This window comes from Heptranchias perlo, chromosome 32, assembly GCF_035084215.1.
Source record: "Heptranchias perlo isolate sHepPer1 chromosome 32, sHepPer1.hap1, whole genome shotgun sequence".
NCBI lineage: Eukaryota > Metazoa > Chordata > Chondrichthyes > Hexanchiformes > Hexanchidae > Heptranchias > Heptranchias perlo.
In genome coordinates, this window is record NC_090356.1 from 16,763,934 (window position 1) to 16,780,109 (window position 16,176).

The 16,176-nt window shown below is 43.5% G+C and overlaps 1 protein-coding gene across 1 annotated transcript in view; it reads right to left on the minus strand.

The window, feature by feature from the left end:
* sdf4 (stromal cell derived factor 4) overlaps window positions 1–16,176 on the minus strand; it is a 64,935-nt gene that overhangs the window by 36,407 nt on the left and 12,352 nt on the right. Inside the window, exon 2 of the mRNA XM_067970483.1 lies at window positions 4,961–5,097. Coding sequence (XP_067826584.1) covers window positions 4,961–5,097 — 137 coding nt within the window. The remainder of the gene's footprint in view (window positions 1–4,960; window positions 5,098–16,176) is intronic.

The window sequence follows — 16,176 nt, forward strand, 5'->3', positions numbered from 1 at the left end:
AGAGGGTGATAGAAGCAGATTCAATAGTAACCTTCAAAAGGGAATTGGATAAATACTTGAAGAAGGAAAAAATTGCAAGGCTATAGGGGAAGAGCAGGGGCATGGGACTAAATGGACAGCTCTTTCAAAGAGCCGACACAAATACGATGGACCGAATGGCCTCCTGATTTAAGTGAAGCTACTACACCACTTCCTTTCCTGTATTTTCTGAACACTATTTCTCTGCTTCTTAACTTTATTATATAATTAACAGCAGACGGCACTGCAAGAAAAGTTCAGTGTGTCATCACCACCGTAATGGATCTCTGAAGGACTTCATAAATGGAGAATAATGTGTGAAATTTAACTGCAGTTTATTTTGTTCTGAAAAAGAAAAGCTTTTGTAAGGATTGTCATACAATAACAGAAGGAGTATTTAGAAATGACTCAATTTTACCTTTTAATGAACTGATTTAATACATTTCTACCCACTGATGCAAAGGCCAAAAGGAAACAAAGTCTTTGGGAAACTCCGCCTTCACAAGCACAAGTTGTCTAATAAAAGACGGTACTATTTCTTCCTATTCTTTCAAAATATGACTCCTTAACTATATATTCACTCATGCATCATACAAGAAATCTTGCCCCTGTTTGGTAACCAAGGCAGGAGATTTATCTTGTAGATGAGTCAGGATTGATTCTTTGGCTGGGACTGGTTCTTTAGTCAGCTCCACTCTGCTTTCAATAGCAGAAAACTATTTTAAATAAATAACAGGAATTATAGAAATAACATGGTCGGTCAGGAACGAACTAACTGATCTCAGAGTCACAGGACTAAATAGTCAGGAATTAGATAAATATCCGTTCAAATATGAAATAAGTGTTGGGCCAGAAATTAAATAAATCGTTACCTGACTCACTGTAAGCAACGCTGCAGCTGATGCACTAATATTAAAACTCTTGCATTGAAGTGCAATATAACTGGAACAACTGAGATTTATTATCTAATCTTCAGTAATGTGCAAAGTAGACTAAGGGAAGCATCTTGGCTTCACTGGTAAACAGGTCATTAAAACTGAAATGACTATGATGTCTTGCAGAAGGGGCAATGATGCAAAAATATCAGACTTTAAAAAGAGCAAACTTTGAAGAATGCATAAGAGTTCTAAAAGATTAATTGGAACACTGATGGTTGGGAGATGTATAGTAGAAAAATGGAGAAGTATATAAGAAATTGTTAACGAGGCTAGATTCAAAATCAGCCACATCAAAGCTGATTACATCTCAATGTGGCCACATTGCTTACAGAACAGTATTAGGGACAAACAGAAGGTTTTCAAAACATAGTGAATCTAGGAGGCAGAAGTATCATAAAGACAAACAAAATAAAGGGTGGAGGAAACACTAATTGTAAGATTCTGGAGAATATTTGAACTCGAACTGCTAATGGTCGCCAAGAGTTTTCAAATTTATATTCAACAAACAAAGGACGAAAGAAAGTATTAATCGATTTTAAATTGATAATAGAAAGCTGGAATCTGGGAACAAACTTGTGCACCATTTCTGAAACATGCAGGACTGGAAAGAAAGAGAGAATAGGACTTTCCTGATTAGGATGGAATTTTGAAACTAGCTTGGAAATGGACTTGAGCAGGGTTTCAATATCACCTTGTTCATAAGCCAAATGATACATGGATTGGTGACCATTAGAGTTGGGAGTTTAATTTGATTCAGTGTGATGAATGCTACAGTTGTGCTTGTGAAAAATTTTAGTTCAAATAAGTGCACGGGTACAAAAGTATAAGGATGAAGCTTAAATCTCAACAATTGGGATGGAACATAATGCTAAGTTTGAAGGAGATTGCATCATTTGATACAATCAGCACTGAAAATTTAAGTTCCCTGCCGGAGTATATTTGGTGCCGCAAAAATTGAGGAGTTGGAGCAAGCTGATTAATTCCTGGAAGCCAGTGGTGTCAAACCTTTTCTTGGCATCATATTGACACAAAAAGGTTAACTTACTGCCACAGACTAGCGCCATGAATGCTGTGTTTGATCAATAAAGTTGAAATTAAAATTGCCAGGTAACAAAGGAGCCCCATGTGTCCAAGTGGGATGGTGTCCTGGCGGTCTGAGGATTTACCTAACTCACTTCTAGACGCGGCGGCGAGGGCGCGCCAGGCCCCGCGCGGCGGCGAGGGCGCGCCAGGCCCCGCACGACGGTGAAAGATGACCATCTCCTCTGCTGATGCCATTCCTGCACGTTAAGAAGCCCAGACCCATCTCACATAACACATATGTCATGCTTGAAATAGAGGCAGTAGAGTAGGCATCTGCAACAGTGATGGCCTAATTACATTTTATATACTGCATGAAGTCCAACTAAGTCCTCAAGATACCCAGACCAAAGAGCGATGAAACAAAATAAATCAAGATGTGAAAGATGAGTCTTCACATCTACATTGCAATAATTATGAGCTTTTTAATGAGGGAACAATGCTGATGAGGCATCAGCATCAATAGCAAGGAAGGCAATCAATGGCCCAGATTTTAAAAAAGGGGGCAGGATTGGTGCGCACCCGGAGAGTCCAGGAACGTGAAGGCCCAGCTGATCTTAACGACAAGGCCTCATTTAAATCAAAGTTCCCAGAGACCTGCCCGACACCCGGCCAGATTCACTACTTGGGCGGCAGGCAGGAGCAAGAATTTGGCGGCAGGAGGCTGCAGCCGGGGACCAGTGGGAACGGTCCCAATCACATTATTCCTCACACAAATGAATTGCACTACCACCTCCTGTAGGGCCTTGTGTGTCTTGTCTGCTCAAGAGGGAGATGCACGAATCAGGACAGCACAGGTAGCTTGGTGGGACATTTGCTCTGCTTAGACAGAAGTCGCAGAGAGAGGCTGCAGAGTCCTTAGCAAAGCTCTCAGCCACTATCACTGGGTAAGTGAAGCAGTTTGTCTGAGGGGTAAACACATCAACCAATGTCAGATCAAGCAACATGTACGAACCAAGTATAGCGCACGAGCCCGTGATAAGCGTAAAATGCAGGAGATCACTACAGAGGAAACAAGGACCTTAGAAAAGTCTCCACATCCCATGGGACGCTGTAACTGGAAAGACTTGCAGACATTTTTCTGGGCAGTTCACCTGAGCAAGACACCAGACATCTGGTGAGGAAAACCATAAAGATTTCTGTATTCTATTTTATATACCTTTAGACAGTTAGAATAAATCTGATTTAAAAGATGGTTTCGGCTAGCTGTACCTTTGGAGGAACCCCTTTCTATCCATGATAGAAATGGTGGCTAATACATGCAACTGAAGAGATCCTAACACATTCAATGTGTGGCCTAGGTAGCTTTGGCTCATTGCCATCGTTCTGAATTAATTGGGTCAAAAGCTTACTTGATACCAGTCTCTTTTGAGGTTAATTTATGCAGTTCAACAGCTGAGGGGGGAGAGGAGGAAGAGAAAGAAACAAATTCACTATTTCCGATATAAAAGCAGCAGTGTACAGCAGGTCTGCCAGCATCTGCAATGAGTCAAGGCAGGCTAACTTATCAGATAGTTACCCTTCATCACAACTGCAAACCGAAAGATAAGAAAGCCCCTAAATAGTGTTGAACACAGAAAAAATGAACACACAAGAAAAAGGGAAGAAAAAAACAAGTGATATTGAAATCTCAAGGAGGAAGTTAATGGGTTGCATGGCCTCAAACCGATCATACGAAAAGCAGGAAATTAGTAGATGACTTAAAAAGATTATCTCAGTAAGACAATCAAATGACATTTACAGGAACAAAAGAATGTGGAAATAGCTAATGTTGTACGAAGTTTTAGGAGAGGCCCACGCAAGGAACAAGGCCCCAAAAAATACCCTGCAAACGCAGGAGTTCTGAAATCAAAATGGCAAAGGCTGGAAGGTATAGTGGTCCCATCTGTATCTGAAAAGAGAAAAGACAGGACAACGCCATGATCACTGTCCAAGTCAAATTGCTTCTTTGCCTCTACTTACTTCTATCTTTCATTATTTTGAAGACCTGGATTATATCATCATTCAAAAGAAAATTAGTTTAGTTGTTCAAGGCCTGGACATATTCTGGTTACTCTACCTTGAATCTTCACCAAACATCTATATCCTTTTGAGGTAGGACCAAAGCTGCGCACCATGCTCCAGAATCAGCCTCATTATTGATCTGCACAATGTCCATATAACTTGTTCTGATGAAGTCCAATACCCTCCAGATGCAACCCAGTACCTGATTCGCCTTACTTAGTAAGAGCCGTTTCACACAGACCAGATGTTTTCAGAGTATGATCAATGATCACTCCCAAATCCTTTTTGGCCTCTGACAATGGAGGCTTTTATTTATGTTGTCCTTCCCAGTGGATTTGCCCCTGGGCCCAGGCAAGTCCACCATCCACAGGCCCAGGGTGAAAGAGATGATTATGGAAGGCTTCCACTGATTGCCTTGCTGACATTTAGCGTAATAGTTCACATTCAGGTGGCCCAAGAATGAAAAAAATGCAGTTCATTGGCTGTTTTCTGTGACCATTTAGCACCTTAAAGATTTTTTTTGTGGATTTCTTTGTATTTCATTTTTTTTTAAAGATGCAATTTGTTATTTGAGTTGTATTAAGTGTCAGTTTGGCTAGGCAACGTTACCTGGAAATATTTGTGGTGTCATTAAGTCGGGGCACTTGATTGTATCCCTGTGGGCCCCAGCTTGCCTTGCTGTATATTTATTGGAGCCTATCACAAAACTCCTAGTACAACAACATTTACACATCATATTTAAGACACCCCAAGCCACTTCATAGAGGTATGGGGACATCAGACACCGAACTAATGGAATGATTGAGAAGAATTACCAATTTCAAAGAAGTGGGTTTTAAGAAGGATCTTAAAAGGGGAAGAGGTTGGTAGAGAGGTTTAGGGAGGGGATGAGTCTCATATACACAAATAAATTGCATTACCATCTCCATCAGGATCCACAGCTTTGAAGTGCAGTTTGTTCTCTTCAGTGGCCTGCTGGAAATGCTCCTCAGTCTTTTCCATGATCCATCGCTGCATCTCGCTTGCACTAATTCTCTTGTCAACATTGGCATCAACCCTGAAGACAGGAATGCAGTAAACTGGTGAACAATATCTAACAGAAAAAACAATTCAACTTTTTGGACCACAGAAACAGCAATTCTGTAATCAGAGCTCGAACGGGATACAGTTATGGGTTCAGTGCCCCAACCCCAACTTGCTTCAGCCACCCATTACTGGCCAATCACCATTAATTAGATCGGTTTCTTGGTGGACGATATTTGTTTGCTAGCTGTCCACGCGGGGTCTTCGGGTTTGGGATTGCTGGGGTTGGGGATGTCAGGACCAGGAACGGTGGCGATCAGGATGGTGATTGTGGTAAGTACTCACCTTTATTTTTAATGTATGCGATGTTTAGGGCTAGTTTTCCCTGAGTCAGGTGGTGCACTTCCAGTTGGAAGTGTGCGCGCACTTCCTATCCGCCATTTTGGGGCCTTTGTAGACAAAACAGCATCTGAAAAAACAAACGCTATGTGGCCCAATTTAACCCCCATTGGGTCAGGTACCTTAAGGTGACTCTCTCTATGGTAGTTTAAGATCAGAGTGTTCACAAAATCAGAAGGGTTTAGGGGTGTTTAAACCTTTTTGCTTCTTGGTGCTTATCACAGAACCCAGGGCTGCAAAAATACAGGCCCCAATTTCAAAGAACCTTATACTGAAGACAACCGGGCTTAATTTAGTACAAAGTGAAAGGTACCAAAATTAAACAAAAACAGTCACTTTTCAGCTGTCAACATGCAGAGCTGCACAATAGCTAGTGTGAAATATGATTCATAGCTCCAGCTGAGTTGCTTGTGTGGAGAGTCACGTTGAAAATGGCAATTCTTCCGGAAGCACTTGCTGCCATGAATGGATCTGTTTCACCTGCTGTAACTTTGGATTTTTAAATACGAGGCCGATGGATTGAAAAAGCTGTTTACTGATTCTTGGAAAAGGGCAGTGGATGCGCACAGGAATGTACTCTCATTGCCGGGGTCGAACTATGGCTTTTAATGCACATCCATCTGCTAATTCAGCAACGAATGAGGGACGGCCAATATCACGTCTAATGACTCTGGATAAAGGAAAAATAGCCCTTTTAACTACTCCTACAAACTGGCAGTTTTGCACATTGCAATGTATTTGGAATTAACTGGTGTCTGTTTAAATGCTACAATAATTTTTTTTTAACAATAAATTGGTGGCCAGGCCTTCAGCTATCTCGGCCATAAGCTCTGGAATTCCCTCCCTAAACCTCTCCACCTTTAAGACTCCCCTTAAAACCTACCTCTTTGACCAAGCTTTTGGTCACCTGTCCTAATATCTCCTGATGTGGCTCGGTGTCAAATTTTGTCTGATAACCCTCTTGCGAGCGCCTTGGGTCACTTTATTACATTAAATGCAAGTTGTTATTGTTGCTGGCCTGTACTGTACAGTAACTGAATTTATCAAGCTCAGCGATAGTACTAAGCACCAGTTAGAAACCTGCAACTGTTCACAGTATGTTACAGCACAGAAGGAGGCCATGTTCTGGAAAAAAAAAAGCTTTGAACATTTAACTTGTACAGCAGAGGAAAAAATTCCTGTAATAAAAAGTTAATACTGGAATTGCATTGCAGGTCAACCAATACTGAAGTGAGAAGAATACAGTAAAGCTTTGGGTGGGGTCTGGTTTCCAGCCTTCATGGTTTTTCTTTTTAATCTCAAAAGTAATTTCTATATCTGATCAGTCATCAGCACTTTTCTTCATTCTTTGTGAATTTACTGCCCCTAATTAGGTTTATGTGTCTTGCTCCTTCCGCCCCCTGTAACTTGGGCCAAGATGAGCCTTGGGCTTCATATCGAGAGCTGTGGCAGACAGATTAAGGAGAGGACATGCAAAGATCCAAAAAGAAAAAAAAAATTGCAAATCTTAAAAGAAAATGCTTGAATTACGGCGTCTTGAAAAAGTAAAGTAAAGGCAGGGCAGGAAGCTGCCCCCACTTCTTTACTTGCTGACAGACCTGGTGTGCATTTCCAGCATTTTCTGTTTTTATGAAAGAAAATTAGGTCAAAAGGAAATCTTGCTCAAGACTGCAGTAACGTAAAGTACGCTCCGAAAAGGAAACTGTCTGCACTTTGTAAATACACCTTAGTCTAGGTTTGCCGTGGGTGTAAGGCACATTGTGTAGCCAGATAACATTTCACATTTTAATCATTTTTTCCAAAAATATCAGCCAATGTTCATTTTTGATGTAGTTTCAGAGTCATTTTCTTCAGTCTCTTTATAACTATTCCCCCCCCCCCCTCTCCCAATCACGTACCATTCAACCAAATGTGTGGGCAGGTGACCTGTTTCCAGGCCTCTGCCATTGCTGATCTTGAACTGGAGGTGAGAGGATGGCAGAGTTATCAAAACTTTTACATTAATGCCAGGCAAATTGAAACAAATTGCATATGATGCCTCTCAAATGGACACTGCCTTACAACAAGTAGATACGGAGATTTCCTTTCACTAAATAATGAGAACAGATTAAATATTTAGGAGGGCTCTGATCCCCACTGTTGTGGTGGCTTCTAAAAACTGACATTGAAGATAAACTCCTTATAATCCAAAGTAATCTAGAATGTCGTGACCACCTATCACTGCCCCCAGGAGAGACGGTGGATTCCATGAAAATGAATGTCCCAGAGCACATCCTTGTGTTATATTACACATCTTCTGGCACGTGCAGGTCTTTCAATGACTCAGCAAGATGGTTTGCAAAAGGGCAAAGAGAAGGACAAGGGCAGCAGGCGCATGGGAACAACACCACCTGCACGTTCCCCTCCAAGTCACACACCATCCTGACTTGGAACTATATCGCTGTTCCTTTATCATCGCTGGGTCAAAATCCTGGAACTCCCTATCTAACAGTACTGTGCGAGAACCTTCACCACATGGACTGCAGCGGTTCAAGAAGGCGGCTCACCACCACCTTCTCGAGGGCAATTAGAGATGGGCAATAAATGCTGGCCTTGCCAGCGACACCCATATCCCATGAACGAATAAAAGAAAAACTCTTTTATTGGCTCACTGCGAAGATGTACCATCTTCTGTGGTCCTGAGCCTTAAAAAGTCAGGTGAGTCCCAGGTACCGCCCTGATCTGTACTAAACTAGTTGATCTCAGTTTGGGGGAACTACAATTGGCTTGAGCGTCCCTGGAACAGGAGAAGGGAAAGGGGGTGGAGAAATTCATCAATTGTTACCAATCTTAGTTGTTCTCCAGTGACTCCTGCTGGAAAGTGCATCTGCTTGGACGTTGAGGGAGGGCAGGGTCGGGTTCAGCTCTGATGCCCATTGTGACCTAAGAAGACTTAGGCTCCTACAAAGAACGACCAGCTGCAAGAGATACTAGAGGGTGGCCAGCACCCATGGAATGGCACATCCATATGAGCCAGTGGTTTCAGGAAGGAGAAAAGAGGAGAAAACTGGGGGAGGGGGGAAAGCAATTTGTATATTATTGTGAAGTGGGGGGGGGGGGGTGGGGGGGAGGAGGAAAAAGGAGAGGAAGACTGAGAAAGAGCCTTGAGAAATTAACGAGAGAAGAGGAAGTCAGGGGATTAGCACTACGTGACCCAAAAACCTTATTGCACCTTCCTATTCAGTATGATGCTGCAGTAGATGCAAGGGGTCAGCGCACGAGCACTGTGCATTCAGTTAGAATGGAGGCCTTGGCCATTGGAATAACTGGTGCATATCAGGATCAGTGGAAGAATGAGCCTATGTATTACTCAGAGTTGAGAGGATAGTGGGATGACTGGGGTTCAGCTTCACTAAAGGACCCCTCCTACGATGGACTGGAAAGATTATGGATGATGCAGGATGCAGTGTCCTTAACGCAGTGAGAATATCAACACGTTATGGAAGTGGTGAGGGTGGGGTCGACCTTGGTTATTTATGGATAAAAAGTGTTTGCAATAACAAAGAAAATTAGTCGTACCAAATTGGAACCAGCAGCCATCAGATACTCCGGAGAGTATTCCCAGGACAGCTCTAGCTCAATAAAGAAGGGGAAACTAATATTGCTGTTGGTGAAAGAAATACATCCCAGCACCAGAAAAGAACAACTTGCATCTATATTGTACCTTTAATGTAGAAAAAAGTGCTTTAGAAGGTGGGAGGTAAAATGTAATGTAAAATGTGACACTAGAAAAAAAAACCACAAATGAAAGAGGCGGTGGGCAGGTTACGGAGCACATGAAGAATTTACAAAAGCAGCCAGCCAAATGTGGGTGGTTAGTAAAATGGTCTATTCATAGAATCATTAAAGCACAGGAGGAGGCCATTTGGTCCATCGAGCCTGTGCCTGTAACAAAGGCAGTTAAGGTGCAAGAGCGGACATCTGAAGGTAGGGAAGGTTTGAATATGTGATATCATCTAATATAAAATGTATATATCAGTGCCACGCATGTGATATTTTAAATACCAAGAAATGTATGAATTTTAATTTTTTTTTAATATAAAGTTTTGAAATCAATATTTCAATACCAAACGCCTGTTATCCGATGCATCAAATGCACAAGCTGAAATGATGTCAAATTTATACTTGCAAATGTATTTTTAATCTCTTCCATGTAACCTTCAACATTATTTCCAGTATTTAGCTGCGGAATTTCACCGACTTGAATCACCTTTATACCTTTGGAGTTCCCCGAATGCTGACTGTGCTGCACCAACCACACAGCAACTGCCACCTTTCAAAGAAAGTCGATGAGTTTACACAAACTACACAAAGTGCTGGGAAAGTCAGTGGCTGCACATCTGCCCAGGAGTTCCAGATAGTGGAGTCAGCAGAAGCGACACACCACGTTCCAAATTGATGCGAACGATTACAGTGCAACCTCTGGCCCCGCATCCATTTGACTCGGAAATGTGCTGTTCCGTACTGAGCTATAAATAGCAAGAAGTTAAAAATAGTAACAGAGAAAGAAAACAAATGAAGCTATTTTAATGTATCCTCTTCAGTATACAATGTAGCTTCACCTGGTGCACACACACAAAGTGTGGAATTGATAGAAGGACCGATCTTCAGGTTAAAAGTATTTGTGAACGAGATATCTGGAACAGCATTTAGGGTTGGACCCTTCCTACAACTCCCATCTGTGAATGAGCCATTCTGCGCCTGTACTGGTCTCAAGAGAACACAGCAGTCAGAGTGCGTTCATCTTTAAAATGGCCAGCTGACATCAGAGGAGTCCTTGGGAAGGGTCTGTCTGGGAAAAAAGGAAAGAAAGACTTGCATTTATATGTCCCAAAGTGTTTTACAGCCAATGAAGTGCTTTTGAAGCATGGTCACTGTTGTAATGTAGGAAACGTGGCAGCCAATTTGCACACAGCAAGATCCCACAAACAGCAATGTGATTCTGACCAGATAATCTGTTATAGTGATGTTGGTTGAGTGATAAATATTGGCCAGGACACCAGGGAAAACTCCCTTGCTCTTCTTTGAAATAGTTCCATGGGATCTTTTACGACTACCTGAGAGAGCAGACAGGGCCTCGGTTTAACGTCTCATCTGAAGGATGGTACCTCTGACAGTGCAGCACTCCCTCAGTATTGCACTGGAACGTCAGCCTAGATTTTGTGCTCAAATCTCTGGATTGGGACTCGACCCCACGACCTCCTGACTCAGAGGCGAGAGTGCTACCACAGAGCCACGGCTGACTCTAGTACATTAGCGGGGCAAGGGAGAACTGCATCGGTAGATAATGGAGCCCAATCAATGAGGATCGGGTTTCTACCTCCTGTGCTACAGTGACAACAAAGCTTTCTTCTGGAAATGCCAGTAACCTTTACTGGAAGGACGAAGGGACCTGCAAATCATATAGTCGGGACAGTTCCACAGGAAGGGCTGGGTCAGGACAATCCCCTGGGAATGTGGGCAGATGGAAGGAAATAAATGTATATCAACAAAATGGCTACTTATCTTATTGACTCAAAACACCTTTTGCTGAGTTGAAAAAGGCGTATCTCCCCTCTTTGAAAAGGAGTAACGGTTTCATCAAATGATTCTGGTGAGCTCTGCAATGGCCTAGGGAATAAAGGCACTGTAGCAATACAGCCAGACAGCTCCAGGTTCAACTGCCATCTGCGATGCACTCTCAACCAGGGCTGAAGTCAGGCTGCCAAACCTGGCCGCAGCATCCCTACGCTAGAGAGAGGGTTACAAAAAAAGTGAGTTGGGACGTGTGGGAGGTTCCTGCTTCTGATCAACCATTCAATAACTCCCTTCTGGAAAGTGCACAATAGTGCGGAACGAATGCTCTTTCCTTTTCACATTCAGCAAAAAGCGCGAGTGCAGAAATTTAGTTCCTTTTATACAGCTTTAGTAGTTGACGGAGCAGAATAGTGCTGAATAAGGATTTGTCAATTAAACAATTTACAACCAGAGTGAAATAAGTGTGAATGAGCACGTTTTTGCGTGGGTGGGGATGAAGAAGCTGACAAACAAGGCAAGGCAAGGAATGCATAAACTGTGGGGGAAACTGATACTAAACAGACAGCTCTAATCATCAAAGAAAAGTGAAACAGAAAGTGATACTGTTATCTACTTCGAATGCCTGCCTCATTTATGCCGGGATCTGGAGCCATAAAAAAACCAAATTCGGTATTTGAATTAATCACTTGCTCGTAAAACTAATGGTTAGAATGTGGGGGCAGTTTCACGATCCAGGAGCTGCAATGATTACTGCCACTCCCCCACTGTCTGGGTGCAGACTTTCCACCCCCACACCCCCACCCCCCCCTCTCTCCCGCCCACATTCTGAGGAAGGATCCATACCAGGAATGTGCTGCTGCTCTAACCTCTCCAGAGTGGGCCCCACTGCACAGCACACCTTTCACCCCACCAATGTGAAAATCAGGGCTAGGGTTAGTGTGGGGTGGGCACGACACTCATTCCTCCGCTGGTTGCCCCTATGCGAGTACCTGGCTTGAGATTGACCCAAACTCATTCTATGCAGGACTCTTACAGCCAACAGAGTGGCGCACAGGAGACATTCATCCCATCCCATTAGTGTAATGGCCCAGTCCACCACCAGGACCCGACATTAAGGAGTTTAGTATTTTCTCAACTTCCCTTTGGTTAGTCACCCTGTACCTGACACCATCACTGGTTAAAAAACAAAAGGGGGTGACTTTCTCCTAGACATCAACCAACGTTACCTTATAACTGGGCATGAGGGGTGTACAAGGGTAACCAGGGCAACGCCCCCTTCAATTTTCCCTCCCGCTCTTTGTGAACGGGCCTGGTCCTCACCACAACTTCACAGCCAAGATCGGTAAGAGACCATGAGGGAAACTGTGGGAGCAAAGGCTTTTCCCATCGCTCGTTGCACAGCATGTTGATGATCCCACATGTTGGGCAAGACCCAAAATGGTTCAGTTACTGTACATTTTTTGATGTGGGCAATACAGGCATTATTGCCCATCTCTACTTGCCCTGAGAAGGTGATGGTGGGTTTTCTCCTTGAAAAGGCAAACACCACAGAACTGAACAACAAACTACAAACTAACAAACATTCAGCATGGAGCACAGTCCCACTATAAATTTTCCCCATCTCTCCTGAAAGTGGAGACTCCTGTTAGGGGGAGGGGGGATACAGTTCCATGGGGACCGGCAGTCCTCTTGTCCGAGTCTTCATATGCAGTGTATGGGTGGACTAGTCAACTGTGGGGACATCACAGCTGCGGTCAATTCTGTCCTCAGCAGACATGCGTTTTCCAGAATCAGCCCCTGGACACTGACCACCTTAAAGAGATTTTAATCTTGAAAAATAAAAAAAAAGTCAAGGTGCTGCCCAGTGTCTAGCTCAGAGTATTAGCAGCAGGTTGTCTGCTTGGTCAGGTGATGAGATACTGACTGTGCAGAGAAACTAAGTGTCTCCCTCATGGGTGAAGATGCAGAGAGATAGTAAGAATATCAAAGGGTGATTTCTCACACACCTACTGACCATGAACCACAACAATTGACCAGATCACTATCAAAGGGTTTCCAACTAAATTCATCAAAAGCACTCATCAGGTGCACTGCCACCAAGACTTTCACACCAAAATACTTTGAATTATTTAAGAGGCAGTGTTGTTTCATCACTGTACTTTGAGTGCTTCAAATAAGGCTGCATGTAGTAACACTGCAAGTCCCAGCCAGAAATTAGATAATTGACAGGGGAATTACCCAATCGCATCTGGAGACTGCATTAAGTCCCACCCCACCTCCAACTCAATGGTTAACACAATGATGTCAATCAATAATCAATCACCCCCTCCCAGAGGGAGACTATTGAAGGGGCATAATTCAAGAGACAACCTAGATAGGTTTTTGGAGAAAGGAATGAAGAGAGAAGATGCAGTTCACTCACCAATAAGGAACAGGGTTTGTTGGGCCAAAGGACCTTTGCCGACCCTAAAAATTCTTACGTTGACAGTGCAAGAACCACCTAAAACTGGGAAAACTCAGAACATTGAAGTCGCTAACGGTAGGGGTTGAAAGCACAAGTCTCAGGAGCTGGGGTGACCAGAAACTGAAAATGCTTCTGCAATTTGAGCCATCAGAACACAGAAGTCAGTGCAGAGACTATTCAAAACCGAAGCCCTCTCCTTCCTTTAGAAGTTATTTGGAAAGCGGCTGCCCACTCTCACAGAGCCAGGGAAAAATGGGTTTTGGGGAGGAGGGGAAGGAGGAACCGAATGGAAGGTCTGTGATAGGGTGGAGGGTAGGAGTGATTAAATGACAAAAAAAAAGATTATGGTGCAAGGCAAAAAGCGGGTGGTGATGGGACAATAAAGAAAGAAACAGAAAATGGCTCCAGGGCAGCTGTAATTGGCAACAGCAGAACCATTACCAGTACCGACAGTCCGAGACAATGGAAGCATTGCTTATGATCTGAAGTTATTGAATGCAATGTTGAGTCCAGAAGGTTGTAAAGTGCCTAATCGAAAGATGAGGTGCTGTTCCTCGAGCTTGCGTTCTGATGAAGGGTCATCAAACTGAAACGTTAACTCTGTTTGTTTTTTTCTCTGCAGATGCTGCCTGACTTGCTGAGCGTTTCCAGCATTTTCTGGGTTTTTTTATTTCCGATTTCCAGCATCCGCAGTATTTTGCTTTTGTCATCACTTACAAAGGCGGCTACAAAAAAAAAACCCTCAAAGTTTCCTTTTCCTGTCAAATTGCTTTGGCTTGTGTCAGTAAACCACTCAACAGAAACCAGTGTGTACATCCTGCAACTGCAGCAAGATTGCTTATTAGAAACATCTACGGTTGCCAACCCTCCCGGATTGTCCTGGAGTCTCCCGGGACAGAAGATTAAACCTCAGGTCAATGCTGCAAGCAACCTGGAGGGGAACATTTGCCCGATTTTCTGATTACAATAGGTGACTGCACCAATCGTAGCAGCAGAATTGCAAAAATACATTTCACAAAGTTGAACAGCAGAGCCGCAATGCCCCCAAGATGCAATGCAGCTCTGGCGTACGCGTGCCCCAACCAGTAAATGGATAGGGCGGTTTCTGGAGCACAGAGGATTGTGGGTACCGTCGCCGCCATTATTGATCTCAGGCTGCGAAGATGGACGTGCTGAGCAACCAATGGCAGGAGCGTGAAGGCAGGATGTCATGTGACGAAACCTCCAAACAGAGTTGGTAACCCTGGAAACATCACTGCCCAACATTCAGCAAAAAAAAATTCCGCTTTCCATTTCTATTAATATATAGATAAAAATGTAGGAGATCATGCTGGAGGACTCGATGAGCTGAGTCCTCCAGCATGATTCTACGAACACCCGGCAGGTCTGTTGGTATCTGTGTATAAGGCACCTAAACCTGACTTCTTTTTCCTGGTGCTGACGGATCTGCTGTGTTATTTCCAGCGTTTGCTGGTTTTGAAAAAAAAGTACATAAATTAAACCTGTAGCGTCTGTTTTACATTCACAAGTAATAACATTTCACCTCTTGCCCTATGTTTGAATCCAGCCCACTCAAGACTGGGCAAAACTGAAAGTGATCTTGTGTGAAAAAAAAAAGGCCGGTCAGGCTCAGATAAAAAGCCCACAGCTCAGCATCAATCAAGGCATCGTCACAAAATGCATATACGCCAACTGTCCACAAGTTTCACACCAATATTCACCGGGTTTGGCCTGCCCACGTTGTCAGATGAAAATCACCCTCACTTCTGGCTCATGCCTGAAGTTGCTGCTGCTCCATCGACTGGAACTCCGTCGACGAGAAGTTTCACAGCGGTTTTTTTTGAGAGTTCAGGAATTCCTGTCCATAGCAGAGTCCCACCCTTTGAAGCAACGTCAGGTCGGAGCTGAAGCGGTAATGAAAGGGAGGGGAGAAGGGTAGTAGCATCAATTTCGGGATGTGGGGGAAGTTGAGAAGAGTGCCAATAGGATATAAAATAAACTAAAGAGTACAATTTTAAAAGAGGACGCAGGAACAGAGAGACCTGGCAGTTCATATAGAATAAATCTTTGATGGTGGTAGGACAAGTTGATAAGGTTGTTTAAAAAGCATACATGATCCTGGGCTTTATTAAGAGGCATAGAGTACAAAAGCAAGCAAGTTATGCTAAACTTTTGTAAATCACTGGTTAGACCCCAGCTGGAGTATTGTGTTCAGGCGACATCCCCGTGCGCCAAGTTTGCATCGGCAAGGTGCACGCTAGGGGCGCAGGCTCACTTGAGGTCGCAAGATTCAGCATGGAACCTGTTTTAAACGCGTAACTGTAAGATTTAAAATGAGGTCCTTGCACATCAGTAGCATTGCCTCATTCGCTTACTCAAAAAATTGTCTGTCGGGAGATCGGGCACACTGGAACCAGTCGTGTGATGTCAGCTGCCCAATTTCACGACCCGTGCCTACTGCCAGTGAAGCTTTGCAGTCAGGCAATTCCTCAGAAAGCTCCGACCTATTTAGTAACATGTGTTCAAGGTTAAAACATTTATAGTTTCCAATTTTTCCACAGTTAGCCTCATTGGCCAACAATAAAACAATACTTCAGCAAGAGGACCCACCCCAGAAACTGGGAATTGAGCCAGCTTGCCCAGATTTCCTTTGAGACGTAAGGTTTATGGTGCAGCTCAAAACAGAGATCAACA